Source organism: Chelmon rostratus, chromosome 8 (assembly GCF_017976325.1).
Source record: "Chelmon rostratus isolate fCheRos1 chromosome 8, fCheRos1.pri, whole genome shotgun sequence".
NCBI lineage: Eukaryota > Metazoa > Chordata > Actinopteri > Chaetodontiformes > Chaetodontidae > Chelmon > Chelmon rostratus.
The window spans coordinates 10,303,288-10,322,162 of record NC_055665.1 but is presented as its reverse complement, the minus strand read 5'-3'; the positions used below and the strand labels follow the sequence as shown (position 1 = coordinate 10,322,162).

At 46.1% G+C, this 18,875-nt stretch overlaps 1 protein-coding gene across 3 annotated transcripts in view; it reads left to right on the top strand.

Moving 5' to 3' along the window:
• Nucleotides 1-18,875, top strand: part of LOC121610068 (nectin-2-like) — a 75,694-nt gene that overhangs the window by 31,015 nt on the left and 25,804 nt on the right. For 2 of the 3 annotated variants that reach the window (XM_041941984.1, XM_041941983.1), the window contains exons 4-6: nucleotides 583-876; nucleotides 1,049-1,166; nucleotides 1,837-1,985. In XM_041941984.1, coding sequence (XP_041797918.1) covers nucleotides 583-876; nucleotides 1,049-1,166; nucleotides 1,837-1,985 — 561 coding nt within the window. Of the gene's footprint in view, nucleotides 1-582; nucleotides 877-1,048; nucleotides 1,167-1,836; nucleotides 1,986-10,069; nucleotides 11,433-18,875 lie in introns of those variants that run through there. The other variant, XM_041941982.1, reaches the window with a different exon arrangement.

Below are 18,875 nucleotides of genomic sequence, written 5' to 3'. Positions count from 1 at the left end.
TCCCCTCGGGCACTATATTGATCTGGCTGCTTGTCATGCCTGCTGTCAGCTCCTGTCCTGCCTGCTCTCCCCTGATCCCACACTAGTATCAGAGAGGGCAATTGAGGAGGTATGAGGAGAGAGGTAGAGGGGGGTGGGGATGTCAGAGCTCCTGTAGTGATTTAGAATTTGTGTATGGAAGTGCACTGGGCCAGTCAGGGAAATTGTTTATCAATGGCGGGTGATAGGGATAGAGAGGGAATAGATTAAAGAAATGGAGGGAGAGTGAAAGAAGATTTAGGGTTTGGGTCTGTTTCCACTGGTGCTCGTAATTGTTTATCAATGTAGGCTCTGGAGAGAAAAGAGACAGAGGGGGGAGAGAGAGCGAAAGGGTGAGTGGGGGGACAGAGGATGTTTGGAGATTGAGGTTTTGGATTTGCTTTGCCATGCTGGTGACTCAAATTGTTTATCAATAATGGGGCACATTATCTTTTCCCTCAGCTGTCTTATTTCCATTTTATCTATTTCTGCATCCTTTAATCTTCTCTCTGCCACTCTCTTCCTCCGTCCCTGCACCAATCCGTCCGTCCATCCATCCATCAGCTAAGCCCCAGAACTCGGCCTCCATCGTAACAGTGGCAGCGGGCACTAAGCCGGTCGTCGTAGCACGCTGTGAGTCTGTGGATGGCCGCCCCGCTGCCGGGATCACCTGGGTGTCAACGGCCAATGGCAACGCGACGACGGTGACCAAGCCGGGTACCGACAACACCGTTACCGTGAGCAGCGAGTACCGCATGGTTCCCACAGCAGCAGACAACGGGAAAGACATCAGCTGTGTGGTGACTCACAGGACCCAGGTCAAACCAGAGAGCTTCCCGTTGAAGCTAGCAGTTCAGTGTAAGACACCACACACACACACACACACACACACACACACACAAACACAGCCCAGCACTTATTATTCAGTGAATTCCTTCGCCGTTCACACTCTAACATGATTGGGATGATTAATTGTACTCATTTCTATTTTTTCCTCCTCCTTTCTGCCATTCATCTGTCCTTCCCCCAGACGCCCCTCAGGTGACAATAGTAGGTTATGACAATAATTGGTACTTGGGTCGTACAAATGTGGTGCTCACCTGCCAGGCCACCGGAAACCCCGTCCCGCTCTCCGTCCAGTGGAAAGCGTGAGTATCAGCACATCCGGCATCTTTTTATGTCTTATCGCTCGCTCTGCCTCTCTTTCCCAACGCCCCTTCCTTGCTCTTTCTCTTACCTCTTTTCCTCTCTTTTCCCCTTCAGTCCCAGGTCCACAGAGCTGTAATCAGCGCTTTTATTATTGCCACTACAGCCCCGTGCCCTGATTATGGAGATAGCCGTATAATTTCTCATAATGGACTCTGTGACTTGAGATTTAACCCTCGCATAATGAGAAACACAATATGACTCCCTCTCTCCCGCTTTCTGTATTATCAGCTATTAACATAACTGTGACAAAATAAAAAAAAAAATAAAAATGAAAGTCTGGGACTTAAAAACGGAGATGAGATTTTGGGACTGGATCCAGCAGTTTTGATTTTCTTCCTGGCCCAATCGTATTTTCCTCCAATGTGTGATAATGGATTGCCTTTTGAGGAAGGGGGAGACTGATTGGTTTTGCACTGCCCATCAAGATTAGTGGAATTTGATGACATTGCACAATACAGCACATTTCTGTAAATGCACGTCTGTCTCAATGCTCTCATTGTGCCCAAAGTCAAACAAACCACAATCATATTATCTTCTGTTTTTTTTTCTTTTATTTTTGGTCCTCTCCCTTCTCTTCTTTCTCACGCCCATATGCTTGTGTCCCTGCAGTATGTCAGGAGAGATGCCAGACACGGTGCAGATCACGGGCAAGGAGCTGAAGGTACTGAAGGTGGACGACGCGGTCAACACCACTTTTGTCTGTGAGGTCAAGAACCGCATGGGGATCGGCAGGGACCAGGTCACAGCCATAGTCAGAGGTGAGTTGAAAGACGCAAAAGAGAACACACACCCTCAACACGTGTGCACGAAAGAGTATAAATACAGAGCATGTGCACAAACAAACAGTCCTCCAGATGTAGGTCAGAAAACATTTGAAAACACATTTTAACCTGCTTGGAGTACAACATGTGTGGCATTTGTAAGACGCCTTCTCTTTGTGCACTTCTTTTTGATATGACGAATTAGCATAAGAATTGCTCCTGTCATCACAAATCCACCCAGCTGCTGCTCTAAGTAGGTTAAAACCAAAATGAAGTCTGATTTGCACAAGGTACAGATGTCCTAAAACACTGACAAATTGTACGCCGTCAGTAAAGCAGTGAACGTTTCAGAAGTGGAACGCAAAAGCCATTTGTGGCTCACTTGGCTCCCCTTCATCGACCAAACCTTCCCCTGGCTTGTATATGAAAACATTTATATCCTCTGAACTGATGAACTGGAACCAAGTGCACTTTCAACACACATGCTACACATTTCCTGGTGTGCGATGCTCTCATGTCTTCCCCAGGGATTCACCTTGTTCCACCTCACATGCCTCATGAGAACACACACACACACACACACATTCTCTGTGCTGAGGACTTTCTTGGGTGTGTATTGTAGGGTTAGAGGGTCCAGCTGCTCTGTCCGTGGTGTGTGTGTTTGTGTGTGTGCGTGCCGTTGGGTTCAACTTTCCACGTTTCGCTCTCTCTCTCTCTCTCCTATTAAGCATGCATGTCACTTTTTCTATTTCTCTGTGCATGCACCCGGCGACACAGTATTATGAAAGCGTCTATGCCTCCGCAGTCTCCAAGGTCTGTCTGTCCGCTTCATACATCACATGGCATTTACAAAGCGGGTTTCCACAAGGTTTTTAGTGGTAGCTCTCATTGTGCGCGGTGCACATAGATGAGATGGTCCTTCTTGCTGATATTTTCTATTCTATTTCTATTTTTCTGAAATGAGGGCGAGCGCTTCGCCCCCTGAAAGTCATGATCACAAAAGCGGCTGAGTAGCTTCTCAGCGGTACCCTTGGCCATCAGTAATGACAGGAGAGACTAAAGCAAAGCAAATGAGCAGTGTTCATTAGTCAGTGTCTTGAAGACAAGGCCACAATCACTAAAAGTGATACATTTGTCTCACAGTGTCACTATTGACTTTGATTTGAAGTGGATGTCAGTGTTGCCTTTGGTTTAGCTGAGGCTAGACTGCTGATACGCTGGTTCATATTTGTGATATGTATCTATTTATTCAAGTGTGTGCATTTGTCTGTGTGCTGTGATAATAATGATAAGAATAATGTATGTAGCACTTTTCAAAAACAAGTGCTTTCCCAAGATCTAAAAAGAAGAGATATTACCAGATAAATAATAAGAGACAGAGCCAGATCACCTGATCTCTTTTGGCAGGCTGGTTCAAAGTTGGTGGGGCTCCTGACTGCAGAGGCTCCTCTGAGTTTTAGCCTTGACCTAGGAATTACCAATAGACCTTTACTACAGGATCCCAGATTGCATTCTGGCTCATAAGTCAGTAATACAATCAGGGGCAGACCCCAAATGTTCTTTAAATGTGCTTAAAAGCTAATTTTATAATCAATTCTAAAACACACAGGTAACCCAGTGTAGAGATGCTAAATTAGCTGTTATGTGGACTCTTCTGTTGGATTTCCTGAGTAGTCTCACTCCAGCTTAAGTTTTGAGAGGTAATTTTGAGTAGGGAATGCAGTGCGATGCAATAGCGAGATGTTGTAAAAGCGTGGATGACATTTTCCAGACTCTTGCAGAGCTTTATATACCAGCTCAACTGGAGTCAAACCATCCAGAACGGTTATAATGGAAAACAGTCCATCCTTCCATTCCCCTCTGTTCCTCAATAGTTTTAGTTGTACCCCTTAACAGGGTTCCCTCCTGCATTTCATCTCATACAAAATACATCCCCCTTCACTCTTCTGCCATATGCCTGCACTTTATTTCCTGCTGACATGGGGGTAAACCTTGGCCGTAATGGGGAAAAAGTGCATTTCTCAAGTGGCTACATTTTAAGAGCAACCCAGCTACTTCATGCCCTCATTTTCTTTCTTTTTTTTCTTGTCCTTTTGCTCAGTCTCTACTTATTTCATTCTTTTTCCTTTCTCTCACTCCCCCCCATCTTTCTTCAAGTCCCTTGGCTCCTTATGGTGCCACAGCATGCGTCACCACTCCTCTGGGGCCACTCTGCGCTGCTGCATAGTGGTGTAACTGCCTTCTGTAGCACAAAAGATGTCACTGTCTCCTGCTGTGTATTACAAGCAACAAGCAAGGAAGATGCAAAGATCCAGGGAGCAGAGGGAGCAAGATGGATGCTGCTGCTTTTGGACTAAAAAGCTCGGGAATGTGCAGCGGGATAAATCAGTGCCAGCGTGCAATCCTCACACTGAGAGGGCGAGAGCAAAGGCATGAGGGATGGAGGGAGAGGATGCTGACGGCATTTAAAACTCCCATGGGAATCTTGTGCCACTGCATCCTATCTACTGCTATTGGCCTCCACTATCTCTCAGCATAGCGTGTGTGTCTGTCTGTCTCCAAGCCTCTCAGAGCGGATCAGTCACCCTTTGCTGCTTCAGCTCCTGGCTGCTTCTCTCCTCATTCCACCATCCGTTCCTTCTCGCTCTCCTTTATCCTACATTTCCACTCCCATTCTTCATCCCACTTTCTTCTTTTTTTTTTTCCCCTTTCATATTCTTTCTGGTCTCTTTGGTCTCTTCCAGCATTGAACTTCCCACAGTTTTCTTGTTCTGCCATCGCCCTCCTCCATCTCGCCTTGCTCTCTCGTGGCCCGACCACCTCCTCCCTCCTTCCCACTCCTCTCTTACTCACTGGCAGAAGAGGAGGAGGAGGATAAGATGCGAGCTAGATTCGCCGGCAGTTAAGAGGTGACTTAGGCAACCAGCAAGTGTCAGAGTGAAGGAGGTTTGTGGAAGGCGTGAGAGATGACGAGAAGTGTTCAGAAAGAAAGACGGAGTCAGTATTGGTTGAAGTGAAATGAAAGCGTCGCTGACGGTCGAAACAGAGCGAGAGAAAGATGTGGAATGACTCCAGATGGGGATGCGATGCAGACCTGTGGAGGCTAATGTGAATGCGTGTAGACAAACAGGGCTAAGAGGGGCCGACAGGCGTGAAATGGCCAGCACCTGCTACATAGCAGGTCCCCCACTCCTCTCTACCCCACAGCTGCATGACACACACACATATAAATCCACACACCAGTGTGTGTCTGTGCGGGTGTTTGCTCGTGTCCTCTGAACTCAGTCTTGTCCTGTGTTCCCGGAGGCAGCGAGAGGGATGGATGTCCTCTCTTCTCCTTGCCTCTCCTCCTCTCATCTTCGATCCTGCTGCTTAGTCACACACGCAAACGTATCCTACCCTGCTCTCCCCTCCTCTTTTCTTTCGATTTATCTCTCCCTCGCTATCTCTTTTGCTGCAGTTTGCTCTTTTCAGCGCATCTCTCATCCTCTCAGTTAGCATATGCTCTCTCCTCATCCTCCTTATCTCTCTCAGGTTGTCTTTCAGCCTCCGCAAGTCTGGCGCTGATCTCCCTGCTCAGAAGAGACTTCTGCCCCCAGCATTCTCTCTCTCTCTCCTGCTCCTGCCTGTGCTATCTCCCCCTCTCCCAAAAGCTTAACTCTTAAATACCAGTAGCTCTTCCTTAATCACAGCTTAGTATCCATCCCTCCATTCCAGGCTTCTCTCTCGAGGGTTCTTGTGTGGCTAACCCAGATTCCCTCCATCTTCTGTCTTGTTTTTTCCCCCCATCGCTCCTTACAAGGGTGGCTCAGCTGAACCTCAAAAAGTTAAATGAAACCCCCATATTGTCCGAGTGGCTCCTCGGTTCAACAGGAAAGAGATTCCCTCTCAATTCGGTGCATTCCCTCCTGTTTTCAGACTCATCTAAGGAGACAGTTCAAGGGCGAGAGGCTTGGCCATTTTCCTCCATTGGGTTTGTGTGTGTGTCTGCCTGTATCTGTCTGTGTCAGTCAGTGTGTGTCTTCGGCCATGCGAAAACAGCCAGAGAACAGGTCTGATGGAGCCAAGTCTCCCTCCAGCCTGCAACTGGCCCCCTGCCCACCCCTCATTAGCACACACACACACACACACACACACACACACACACAAACACACACACACACTCGTGCCTGCACGCACACACACAGCTCTGTTCAATAAGTTAACATGCTGACAGAGAATACTACTAAGCTATGCTCTAGGTGCAGCCCAGCCCAGCGCCAGACCACTGATGACCATAATGGTGTGTGTGTCTGCGAGTGTGTATGAGTGTGTGTGTGTGTGTATGTGACCATGCGTGTTTTTGGGAGGCTGCAGTAGACATTACTTCCGCTTCATCTCCTGCATTACTTGCGGTCACTTGGAGCTTACGGTCGTGCTGGACGCGACTGCATAAGAAGCATGCTGTTTTTTGGCCTCCACAATATTGTTTGTTTGTGTGTGCGTACGTGCGTATGTGTGTAGTTACTGTAGTTGTGCATGTTTATTTTTGTGTTATCCACAAAGCATGCATATTGCATTTTTTCTGCTGGCTCATCCAACAGCATGTGTTTATAAGATGTCCTCTCCTCACCCATTTAAATAGATTCCACTGGTGCTTTGTTAGGATGTGTCTGGGTCTGTAGTGGGCCTGTACTGGGAGCCTGGGGTGGCTCCTTTACATCTATCTCTTGAATCTTTTAAGTGTCATCTCCAGAAGGGTAGAATAAAACATGAATTATCATCCACAAAAGGATTTACCAGCATAGACTTTTAGAGAGACACATGTGAACTGACTTGAGCGACGCATTAAAAATAATTGGATGAGAGGAATTTAGGGAGAATTTGCATTTAAATTTTAGTTTTAATTCCCTTTGATGTGACGGCAATGTGCGGCAGCATCCGGCCCAGAGTTTGCACGGAGATTGTTGCCGTGTTGCATGTGCCAGAGCTCCTCGGAGCCCGAGGTGATAATGCATTTCTTGTGTTCCTGTTACAAGTGGACACTGAGGGCTAGCTCTCACTCTCATGTGTGTGAACAGGAATGTTTAGCACCGCTCGGGGGAGAATAGAAGGGGAGAGAGAGACCTTGTGCTTGGGGAGGCTGCTGGGAGAAATTGAAAGAAAAGGGAGATAAAATATACCCACAAGAAGTTGCAATTTTTTTGTCCCTAGGCATGTGTTGAAAGTGAAGCACAGAGGAGAAGAGCGGAGAGGAAAGTGACATATGACAGAAATACAAATGTTGGAAATTGGAGAGATGGCAGGGAAAATGGATTTAGAGGAATCGGAAAAGAGCGTGTGCAGGAGACAGCTGGTGGAGTGGCGGCAGAGAAGGAGGAAGGGAGGAGAGGCAGAAATAAAGAGGACGAGAGGAGCAGAGCACAGGTGTAGACAGCAGTGGACGACCATTTTCTCTCTTGACAAGAGTCAGTGTTACAACAGTAATTCTGTCAGCTCTCTGTACACTTAACAAGAGGGGCCGGCTTCTGTTGGATTTCAAATGGGAATGACAATAAGAATCGGGCTGATTTGCTACTTTCAAACTTAGGCAGGGATTTCAACAGCAGCGTCTACTGGTTAATCCTATGCAGCGGCTGGTGAAAGTGCACAGAGTGGAAAGGAAAGCTCGTGCAACAGAAAGGATCTTCAGCTTAGCTAAGGATTCTTGATCACTTTCAACCAGGGACTAAAATTAAAAATTCATTTACTCAACATGAGTTGTTTGGTTTTTATTGTGTAGCTCGTGCGCTCAGACCTGAAGGAAGCAGGAACACTTCAGATGGATGGATAATAAACAGACTCTATTCCATAAGATGTTTCTGCAACAATGTGCCTCCTTCAGGGGTAACATGAAAGCTTTTTTTTATTGCTTCTGGGCCATCAAAATGTGCAAAATTATCCAAACAGAGTGCGCAAGTACATTAAATGAGAATAAAAAAAATACATGTATTCATACAAAATACATTATAAACTCTAATCTTGAATGCTTTGAACCTTGTCAAAGTGGGAATAATATGAATCCAACCATCAATTTTCCCTTCTGCTAAAAGTAGGCTTACTCTTTTATTAGGAAAACAGCTTGTGGAATAAAGACTAAGCTGTATTTCCATTATACCAAAGTGCTCCTGCTTCCTATAGAAGCCATCATACTTGTTATGTTGTACATATTTCCTTGTAAAATAACCTGTGTTATTTTGGAAACATTTTCTGTCAAAGTGGTTCACAGTACAATGAATACAAATAACGTGGGTGGATTTGACCCTTAGCTCCGGCAGCGTAAGTGCTGCACTGCCTGCCAACTGAGCCCTAGATGATGACCACATGGGGAAAACGGTCACAGGGGCTGTGGGGAGTTGTCATTCTCCCCGAAAGCACTTACAGCCCTGAACTCATGGCCCTGAAAAGCCAATGCAAAGCAGTAACACTGTCTTGGGTCTCCTAGAGGTTTTGCTCGCTAGCAGAGTCTTAACTAGGCCTGGTATCAAACCTCAATACTAAATGTGTCCATGGCACCAAGTACTGAAAACTGGCATTGAGTGCTTGGTCAGATCTTTAGTGTGACTTTGTGAATTTTGATCATTTTGACCTGATTTAAATCATAATTTAGCTGATTTTAGCTGCTTTTATTTAGGCAATGTTTTGTATGGCTGCAAACATAACTTATGCATTTAAACAGACTAATTGTGAGAGACAATCAAAAAAGGTCTTCTCAGAAAAAACATGTTTATCTTCCTCAAAGTAAGGAGTATTGTTTTGGTATTTGCGGCATTGGTGCGTAAACTTAGGTTTGTTATTGGCCCCGTAAATGGAAGCATTTCAAACAGTGTCCTACCTTAATCTCAACTGGCGGTTTCCTTCCCTGCAAAAGCAGGTGTATCTGTTGCTGTTCAAATATCTGCCTGAAAATATTGTACTAATATCACTGCAGAGGGATGTCGAGGGAGTGGGATGCGCGAGTTCAGAGAACGAGCACTATATGGCTGACGAGTCATATGGGACGTCTTCACAGCCCTGATTTAGACACCACTACTTCTCTCTGGAGTTTTGATGCACAAACAGAAATACTGCGTCTTGCACGCTGGAGCTCTAGCTTTACTTAAACCCTCCTTCGCCGGGCTGCACTCGCCAGAACGCCTTTGTTTTATTTCATATGAACTTAAAATGGCTTCTGCTCTATGTGCATGTGTGTGCGTAATATGGCAGTCGTGACTAAACCAGCGGTGCTGGAGTTAAAATGGACACTCATGTGGGACCGGCGTGCACTCGAGCAGCGCGGAGAGGGTTGCCAATCTGGCCCTCCTGCTCTACGGTCATGGCTTCCAGGAGGAGTTGTCATTCTGCTGTGTCACTTTGTCACTCACTCACTCCGCCACCTCCTCCTCCTCCTCCTCTTCATCTAATTTCCACCCTCCACTCCCCCATCCATCATTATCCTCTTCCTCTGCATGGCCTCCACCTGTTCTGCCCTGCTCCCGCCATTCCCCGCTCCTTCAGGAAGTGTGTGCGTATGTGTGTGTGTTTGTCTGTGTGTGTGTGTATGTGGCTCTCGCTTCCCCCAACACCCCAACCCCACCCCACCCCACCCCACCCCGCCCCCGCCCCCGCCCTTTGCCTTGTGATTTGTGGTGAGCCTTGGACAGACCCTGGGCGTTCTTGTGACGTGGCTGTGGGAATGGGGACAGGAGCAGCTCTGAGGGAGAGGAGGAAATGTCAGTGTAGGAGGAGGCTCAGCACACGCACACACATGCGCACACACACGCACACACGCACACACACACACACACACACACACACTTGACTGTACTGACACCTCAGCACTCTTACACACTTCACTGAATATAGTTCAGACCAGCACCGCTGACATCATCCAACTCCTACCTTCTTTCTGTGTTCCTCTCTCCTTTTTTCTCATTCTCCCCCTCTCCTCCTTCTCCTTTTTATGCTGTCCCCTTTCCCCCCTTCCCCTCTCTCCATGTTTCACAATGTTCTCTTTTTTCCCCTCTCTCAACCATATTCCTTTCTTCCTTTTTCTCCCTCCCTGCCTCTCCTCCCTCCTACAGAGCCCTCAGTGAACCCATCCAATGCCGGCGTGGTGGCGGGAGCTGTGATTGGCTCCCTGCTGGCCCTCCTTTTGGTCGCCGCTCTCATCGCCGTGCTTGTCACCCGTAGCCGCAGGCAGCAGCAGGGTTACCGTGCCAATGGCGGCAGTGACATGAAGACGCGCATATTTGGCGGCGGCAAGAAGGCCAGCAAGAACGGCACAGGTGGAGGCACAGGTAGCAGCGGCATGGGGGGCGGAAACAACAACGGCCCGATCTACGTTTACAACGAGAGCTCATCCCACCAGGGCCTTGGAGAGAAAAACAACCACCACCAGCCGCTCACCATGGGGGGCCGGCCTGAGGTTGTCGCCACTACACCCACCGCCCAAGACATCCTGCTAAGCAATGAGTTAGACGACGCGGAGAGGAGGAAGTTTGATGAGCTGGAGGAGGAGGAGAGGTATGACCATTTCGCTGGAGGGGCCCCCATCCTTCAGCTTCGCCCACCGCATGACCAGGGCGATATTATCGGCGATTACCTGGATGATGACATGGAGTCCCAGCGGGATGGCTCTGTCATCTCACGGACTGCTGTTTATGTATAGAGGAGGAGCAGGAGAGGAAAAGGAGGAGGAGAAAAAAAGAGGGATGAAGGATTCCTCCAGAGGATTTTGCGGCTCCAGGGTCTCGTCCCTGTCTGATGGAGAAGAGAAAATAATACCACTTTTATTTTTGAAAATTGAATCTAAATATAGCCTATTATTAATCACAGTGCAGCCCCTGAATGGACTGAATGAACAAGTGGGTGTGGCGGGATATCCTGAACAGAGCGTTGCTGTTATCTGGTCCCTAAGAACTGAAAATCAAACAGAGAAAAGAAACAACCTGTCTCCCACCGCTTCTGCTCATGCTACCGCTATCACTGGGACCTTGACAAGGACTCTTGACAGACAGACTAAAAGAGAGAAACCATGTAGTGTGGGAGTAGGATAATGGAATCATGATACAAGCTTGGCTATAGAGAAGGCAACTCACTTGTATATTCACTCTTATCTTCACCAAAACCGTAGAAGTGGAAGAGGTTGTCAAGCAGTTTTCGTGTTGCCTGCTATTCTCAGTCCTCCTGTGGGAAACCTTTTGTTTTGGTAATGCCTTGTGCTGTGACAGCAGCTGGGTAGTTAGTAGCTAGTGATGGGTTGGGATCAAAACATTTGAAGGTGCAGACAGTAACCATCAGGTGATTTAGAGGAGAGAACAATGTATTTGCTCATGTGTGCTGGTGAGTGTTTGTTTCCGCTCTCTCTGCCGCTCAAACTTAAAAAAAAAAAAAAAATCATCTCTGCAAACTATCAGCTACCGTAGATGCTTTTGAATTTACAAAGTTTAAGAAGAACATTAGCACCTTATGTGCTGTGCAAATACAAGAGCAGCTGCGTTTGACAAATAAAGTTTGCAGAGTTTCATAGCAAAGTATTCACATGCAAACTTTTGCACTGCGCCCGGAGGTAAGAGACGGTAAACAAGAGATGAGGGAATGAGGTGTAGTTGATCTGACAGGGTCAAGGGATGGAGAGAGGGATGCAGGAGGCGGGAGGACTGGAGAGGACCACGTCTCTTCTTTTCTCTTCCTCCTCATCCCCGTCTCTTCAGAGCGCTCCTGACAGGAGGAGCTTGATTGGTAATGAGCCGTGAAGTCGCTCGCTTAGCCGGGACCAACAGATTGCCACCACTTATCGTCTATGACGTGGCGATTCCACCCCCTCCCACCTCCATCTCTCTATCACCCCTCCGTCTCTCCCTCTCTCTTTATCCCTCGCTCCCAGTGTTTATGGGGAGTTTATGATTTATCCGGGGCGGTGTCGAGGTCAGGGCCACAGAGAGCAGGGGAGTATTTTACTACTCCTGATGTGTCAAACGCCCCACTTACTCTATTACAGCCTGGCCTGCTCCGAGAGTGGCCCGTTCCCTCTGCTGCATGGAGGTACTGCTTCCTCCCGTACTTAAGTAAATGGCCGGATGTATCAGAACCCCACCTCCTAAGCACTGCCGTGTTAGGTGAAATAGATTTTCAATAAGATCATCGAATAATTCTTTCCATTAGCGGATGTTGTTAAATGTAGTGAATTGATCGGGAGATGAAGTAGGTTGTGTCCACAGCTGAAGCTATGGGAGTCATATTGACTAACAGGCAACAAGCGCTCAAATGGCCCTTTATGATGCAGCTGCAGGGCTGATTGTCTCCTGACTGTTAATTTATCCTTCTAACGAGCCACCGGAGGCCCGCTCAGGCAAATATTCCTCGTGGCTACTGCGCACTGCTGCCTTTGAGGCGCAGTGTGTACATTTTCATGCATCACTGTATCTATGTAGCCACTGGATGACTGTGATGGACAATCTTGGAGAAAAACCCTGCTGTAGCTCCTTTAATCCTGCTTTTCCTGGCCTTCTAATGAACTCCCTTTTGACCCACTGGGAATCTGATGAGCGCAGCTCTCGATGACTCTTCTGACCTCTTGTAAGGCGCAGCTAAGGTCTGAGTTGCAGTTCGCTGCAGGTCATGAGGTCAAGTGACCCAGAGTGACTGCACAGACCTGCATTTCCTATCTGCTTGCAGCCTTGAACTATAGATGCGAGAACCACTCGCATATAGTCCAAGCATCTATATAGGTTGAGACAGTCCTTGTTTGCCACAGTGATGGCTGTTAACCTTCAGAGAGGCGGCGAGAGAACAGGAAAGAGACACAGGAGGCAGATGACATAAACAGAAACAGCTTTCAGTGTTTGAGCACCGTCTAGCATATTGTAAGCCAGTGTGTTCAATAGGATTATCGCCTAATGGCCTTAGCTTATGCATAAATGCAACTCCTGTCAACCTGGGGTACAATGAATTTACTGAACACAGCTGATTTGTCACGACCACTCCAAATAAAAAAGGTATTACTTATTTTTGCACTTGTGTGTGTCACCGCTGCAATGAGAAATATGAGTGTAATACTTGGTCTTCGGGGTAAAAATAGCGATAAGGGACAAAACTGTTGTATGTACATTTTGGTGTGAGGTATCTGTGTACTATATATGTAAGCATCTTTATTTTTCTTGTGAAAATGTGGATATTTATGAACATGTAAATATCAGATCGATGGAGCCAGTGTTTGTGGACGTAAAGAGGAAGTTGTTGTGGGTTGGCTAAGCCTAAAGTTCAAATGTCTCTGATGGCATTCAGAATGTAATTTTTAATCTAAATAATACCTCGGCGGTTCAGGTGTTAACACCACGCTGAGCTGACTGAGCTGAGTTTACCTAGAGCCTGAGAGTCGATTTGTATTGAGGGGAAGAAAATCATATGTGCTCGTATAACTTTTTTGTTGGAGTTAGCTTTGCCCGCATTTCCACATAATAAGCACACAACATTTTTTGCACAATTGGCTTCTCCTTCTCCTTGACAGACGCCTCGCACAATGCAAAAATACCCACAATACTCATAATTTATCAGGTAGACTGTAAACACACAAGCGATACTCTGTGTTGCGTCTGACTCAGCTCTGCGTGTGTGCGCGTAGTTGAGTGTCAGTGTGTATTTCCGTGATGCTCGGGGGCTTTGGGACATCTCTCGGTGCCATTGGGGCTGTAACCTGAGTAGCCACCCTTTGTCACCATGGGAAACTGGCAAACTGAAGATATTATTGTGCTTTTCGAAGACACACACACACACACACACACACACACACACACACACACACACACACACACACATACTGTACATATACGCACGCAGAATGTAGAGAAACATTCGCCCACACACAAACACCCCTCAGTCACTCTCATTATGCTCACTCCCACAGCCAAACTGTGCAGAAGACACCTCATACCTGACAACTCTGCCATCTCCTGACATAAACCCACACAAATGCGCTCGCCTAGCTGCACACAAACACACACACACACACACACACGAAAACACTACTTCTTCCTCCTCTTCTTGCTCAGTGGCTCTGTCAGGACATACACCGTGTCCTGTTGCTGTGGAAAGAGCTGCAGCACGATGTCCCCTGCTCCGCTGCTTTCTATTCCCCAAGCAGTCCAACCCGTTCCCGAATCAATGACCATGTAGAACAGAGACGACTACGCGTTCGGGGCCACACACCTTTCACCCAGTGTCAGAGAAACAGGCTTTTTAGGAAACTGCGTGTCCGTTCCGCTTCTGTTCTATACAGGAAACATGGCTTTCATAAAAATGCCACTGCGCTGACTTCCTCCCCCTCCCAGATCCTGTCGAATGCTTTTAGAGAGTCACAACTTCCTACTCATCTCCAAAATGTTGTTTTTCAAATTTTCTCACTTTAGCCACCTCCGCCACTGCGACCGCCTCCACACATACACACACACACACACACACACACACACACACACACACACACCAATGCCACCCACCTCAGCACCCAAGTAAGGCTTGTCAGACAAAATGCTTTTATAGAAATCCGCGATCCTGACCTAGGTCTAGCACAAGGTGAAATGGTCAAAAAACCCAATATTTTTCTTCCAGAAAGCTGCATACTGTTGCTGTTTCTCCGGCTCCAAACATCTGATGACTAATCAAAGCCTTAACATCTCCCATCTCCCTCGCATAAAAGAAAAGAAAAGAAAAAAAAAGCGAAAACCTTCCTGTGTACATAGTATAAATATATAAATATGTAGCAGAGAAAAAGAATTACTAATTTATGGTGTCACGTTTGTGTATTTCTCAGTGACAGCAAGCATGAAGGATTTATTTTCTCCTATTACAGATTCTCCTCTTTTCTGTTATTTTGCAGTGCTTTATAATTTATGTTTTCTGAGTGCTTTATTCTTGACTGCTGCGCTGTGATTGCTGCCAAAACTGGCAAATGTGCTTCTTCTATACAAATGAACTGTACACACAACAAAACAGTCTTACCCCAAAATGTGCTTTTCATTATTGACTGCTCTGTGGAAAAGTTGTTTTTTTTTTTCTTTTTGTATTTTTTAATTTTGAATTTATTTTGGTCTTTGGGAAAAAAAAAAATCAAACAAAAAAAAAAAAAACCCAACCTGAATTAGAATTGTCGTCACAATTTTGTCGTGTCTTTCTATATTTTTTTCGTATTTGGTTGCTATTAAAGATTTCTTGATTTTTGAAATGTTCTGGTGTTGCTGCGTGTGCTGTCTGTTTCTCCTCCTCTTCCCCCTGTCTCTTTGACACTTGAGGTTGACTGAGATGACTGAGGAGCCAGCTTGAATAGAAGTGCCAGTCATTGATTCTCACTGATTAGTTTTATAGATTAATTGATCGCCATATGAAGTGGCCTCTCTGTCTCTTGTCACCCATCCTTCACATTCCAGACACACCAACCCCCCATGTTTGTTTTTCACTCTCATTTCCTGGTCTAGCTGTTTGTCTCGTTTCGGTTTTGATAAATCTGTGTGTGTGTGTGTGTGTGTCAACAGACGTGTGATAACAGGCTTATGGGAAACTGAGCACAGGAATAGGAGAAGCCATTTTGTGGATTACAATTGTCCTGTACTCAGACTCCACCTCCTCCCGGTCTCACTGATTTGTATATGTGTCCTGGTTGGCTGACGTAAACTCGCTGCCTTGGTAACAGGTATGTAGGAGACTGCTGTAGTTGTTTAAAGGGCACATTTTTTCTATCCGCTTTTTCACCTGAGTGTGCGGATAATGAAGAGCGATGATACAAAGCACACATGCGCTCTTATTTCAAGATGCATATATATAATCATTATATTCAGCAGGATGCCAACACCTCTCAGGCACATACAGTACTCACACACACACACAGAAAGAGAGAGAGAGAAAAGGATAAAGTTGAGGAATGTGTTGCTGTAGCTTCAGTGGTTTTCCTGGAGGGAGGCAGTTTGTGTTTTCAGTTGGGGAATGTGCAGGCCAAGCTGAAACTCGGTGAATGGAGCGCCTCTCAAAGGCCGCATTGTTTGAACTCTGACTAAACCAAACTGGTTTGGTCAAATTTTAACAGAAGAGCATGTAGAGGGTTGTCTCTGTGTGTGTACAGGTTTATGTATGTGAGTGAATGCGCGTGTTCATGCATGTATGTGCACCTGCCTCATTTGGTTTTCATACAAGCAGCCCCTTTGTGCCCCCACCAAACGATCCAATCAAGTTCTGCTGCTAACATCCCCATGATGGTGACAGTTGGTTTATGGCGGTTATGGCAGCGTGTCCTCGATGTTTGCCTGGTGCTTTGATGCCGTCATGTAGCTGTGTGTCATCCTGGCTCCTTGTCACAGTTCATTTTTGTTGCAGGCTTCTTCTGTCAATGCACAGCTATTTACTGTGAGTCCAGCCCACCATCTGGCCTCTCTAATTGCTTTGGATTTGAGGCTGGCGAGATAGAGAGCACTTACACAGACACACAGGAGACACAAACACACACACACACAGACACTCTTGACTCCTTTGGTTTTCTAGCTGAATGTAAAAGACTCGAGCACAGCAGAAAGGCTTTTAAGCTGCAGCAGGTAGTAACAGCTCGTGCAATACTTACATTTTTGCCTGCCTTTGTCACCGTGTGAAAACTATGCACCTCATGCGAAAGCAGTGACCCCATAATACAGAACCTGGCCTATTTGAGCTCCAAGCAAATAACCTGGATCTGAAGCCAAAGTGACAGCAGCTACGCCAAGCACTACCACTGTGTTCAACATTAGCTTACAGTGATGAGACATGGTGTGGTGCCCCTGGGCAATCCGGCTAGCTGGTAGTGGCCCTGTTTATACCAAGTTGTGTGAGTGCGTAGGCGTGTATTAGACGGCAGTGAACATGTGAGTGTGTTCTTTGGTCAAACAGCATGTTGAAGAAGTATGTTCATGCACTTAGGCACCCGCTGAGTGCTTTGCTGGGTTGCAGACCGATCAGATATGCAGGATGTTCGTGCGTGTTGATGAACTTGAATGTTATCAGATTGTTTGGTGTGCCTGTGTGTGCTGAGCATCTGTCTCTGTGTGTGTGAGTGTACAGTTTCACACATGCATGTTTGTACATGGCTGTATATTTAACTTCCAGCTCTACAGCTGCAGTGTTGATTAAACATCTGATTGTGTGTGTGTGTGCGTGGATTAGCACACAGACCCACTTTGGGCTCTCTCTGCTGATAACTGCTAACACAATGCTCCTCATTTAACCTCTCACCCTCCGGCTCCAGACCTGACTAATAAATCCCAGAGTGAGTGATGAACGGCCAGGACTGCTGCATGCATGTCTGAGTGACGGATGTGGTGACCTGAGCCTTCACAGGGATTATAGGAAGTGTCTACCTCTGACCTCAATTATGAAAGTGGGCTCCTGCATATTTTTATTTGCTTTAAAGCGACTGGCTTTTCTGTCTTGCCTGTGGTGAATCATCCAGTCTCCAGCTGTGTGTGTCATACATTTTCTGGAATAATTGTATTTAACACTGTATCCTTTAACTGACTCATTTGAAACTGACATTGATATGTTTTTCATTATGGTTCTGCACTCCAGCACATTTGATTTGACTCACAGCTCCTAGTGATAGTACATAGTCCTGCAGTTTTAGGACAGTGATCCGCAGCATGCAGACGAGGTAATTAATGAGTTTTATGGCCAAACAGTGGAATGTTCTTAACTGGCCAAGTCAGTCATCTGAGCTCAGTCTGAGCATGTGTTTCATTTGCTGGAGACTAGACCAAATGAGAAACGCAAGACATGATAGTGGCTGCTGTACAGGCCTAAGTTTGTGTTAACTTGTGCATTTACCTTCTTTCACTATGTGCTGTATCAAAATAAGACTCTAGAGCCATGTTAGCAGCTCTGTGAGGCGGCACAGCAGGGAATTGAGCTAAATAATAATACACTACACAGTGAAAATGCTAACATGCTGATGTTTTGCAGGAATAATTTTTACCATGTTCACTGTCTTAGTTTAGCATGCTAGCATTTGGAAATCAGTACTAAACAAAGAGTACAACTGCGTCTGATGGGAGTGTCATTAGTTTCATAAACCAAATCTTGACCTGAGCCAGACGACCTCCAAATGGTCAGGGAGATCCAATTACATCCGGATCATGATGCATTTGCACCTACCATAAACGCGTCTTTTTCCTTATCTGGATAACGTGTGTGGATGCAGAGCATATTTTAATACCAGGTGTGAATGGGGTCACCGACTTTGTAACCTCTGCCATTAGCGTGGCTAAAAATCATAACAGTGCCTGCATTGTTCACCTGATGAGGATGTAGTCGACACGTTCACACCTTCATATTCAGCCTCTTAGTCGCTGTACAGTGTCTAAACATGAACATTGTGTCACTGTCCTAATCATGTACAATCTACAGTACTGCTGCTTTCTGTGCTGTGCTACATTAAGCACACCCGTTTATTGCACTTCACTGTTATTGTTCACTTTCACACTCCGTCTTATTGAAATGATATTTAAATCAATGTTTTTTTTTAAAGTATCTGGTGTGGAGTTCTTAATTTCACAGTGTCTGAGCCAGTTTGTGACAAATTGGGCCTTGCTGACAATTTGGGAATCAGTAACAGAACAATTTGGCTTCTGACTATTGTGAAGGTTAAATTAGGTACTTTTCAGTGGCACAGGATTTGTGCCGTTGGTATTTCTGTTTGTTTTGTGGAAAGGAGATGATGTCTGCTCTAATCTACTGTCTTCGCCTAGTGTTTGGAGCTTCAGGCAACAACCACTCACCCACTGTTTAGTCTGGAAACAGGCGTTACCTTATTACGATGTTACCATGGTTGATGCAGATGAAAACAGCTTAATATACACTTAAAATGCAGTGTCAAAGAAT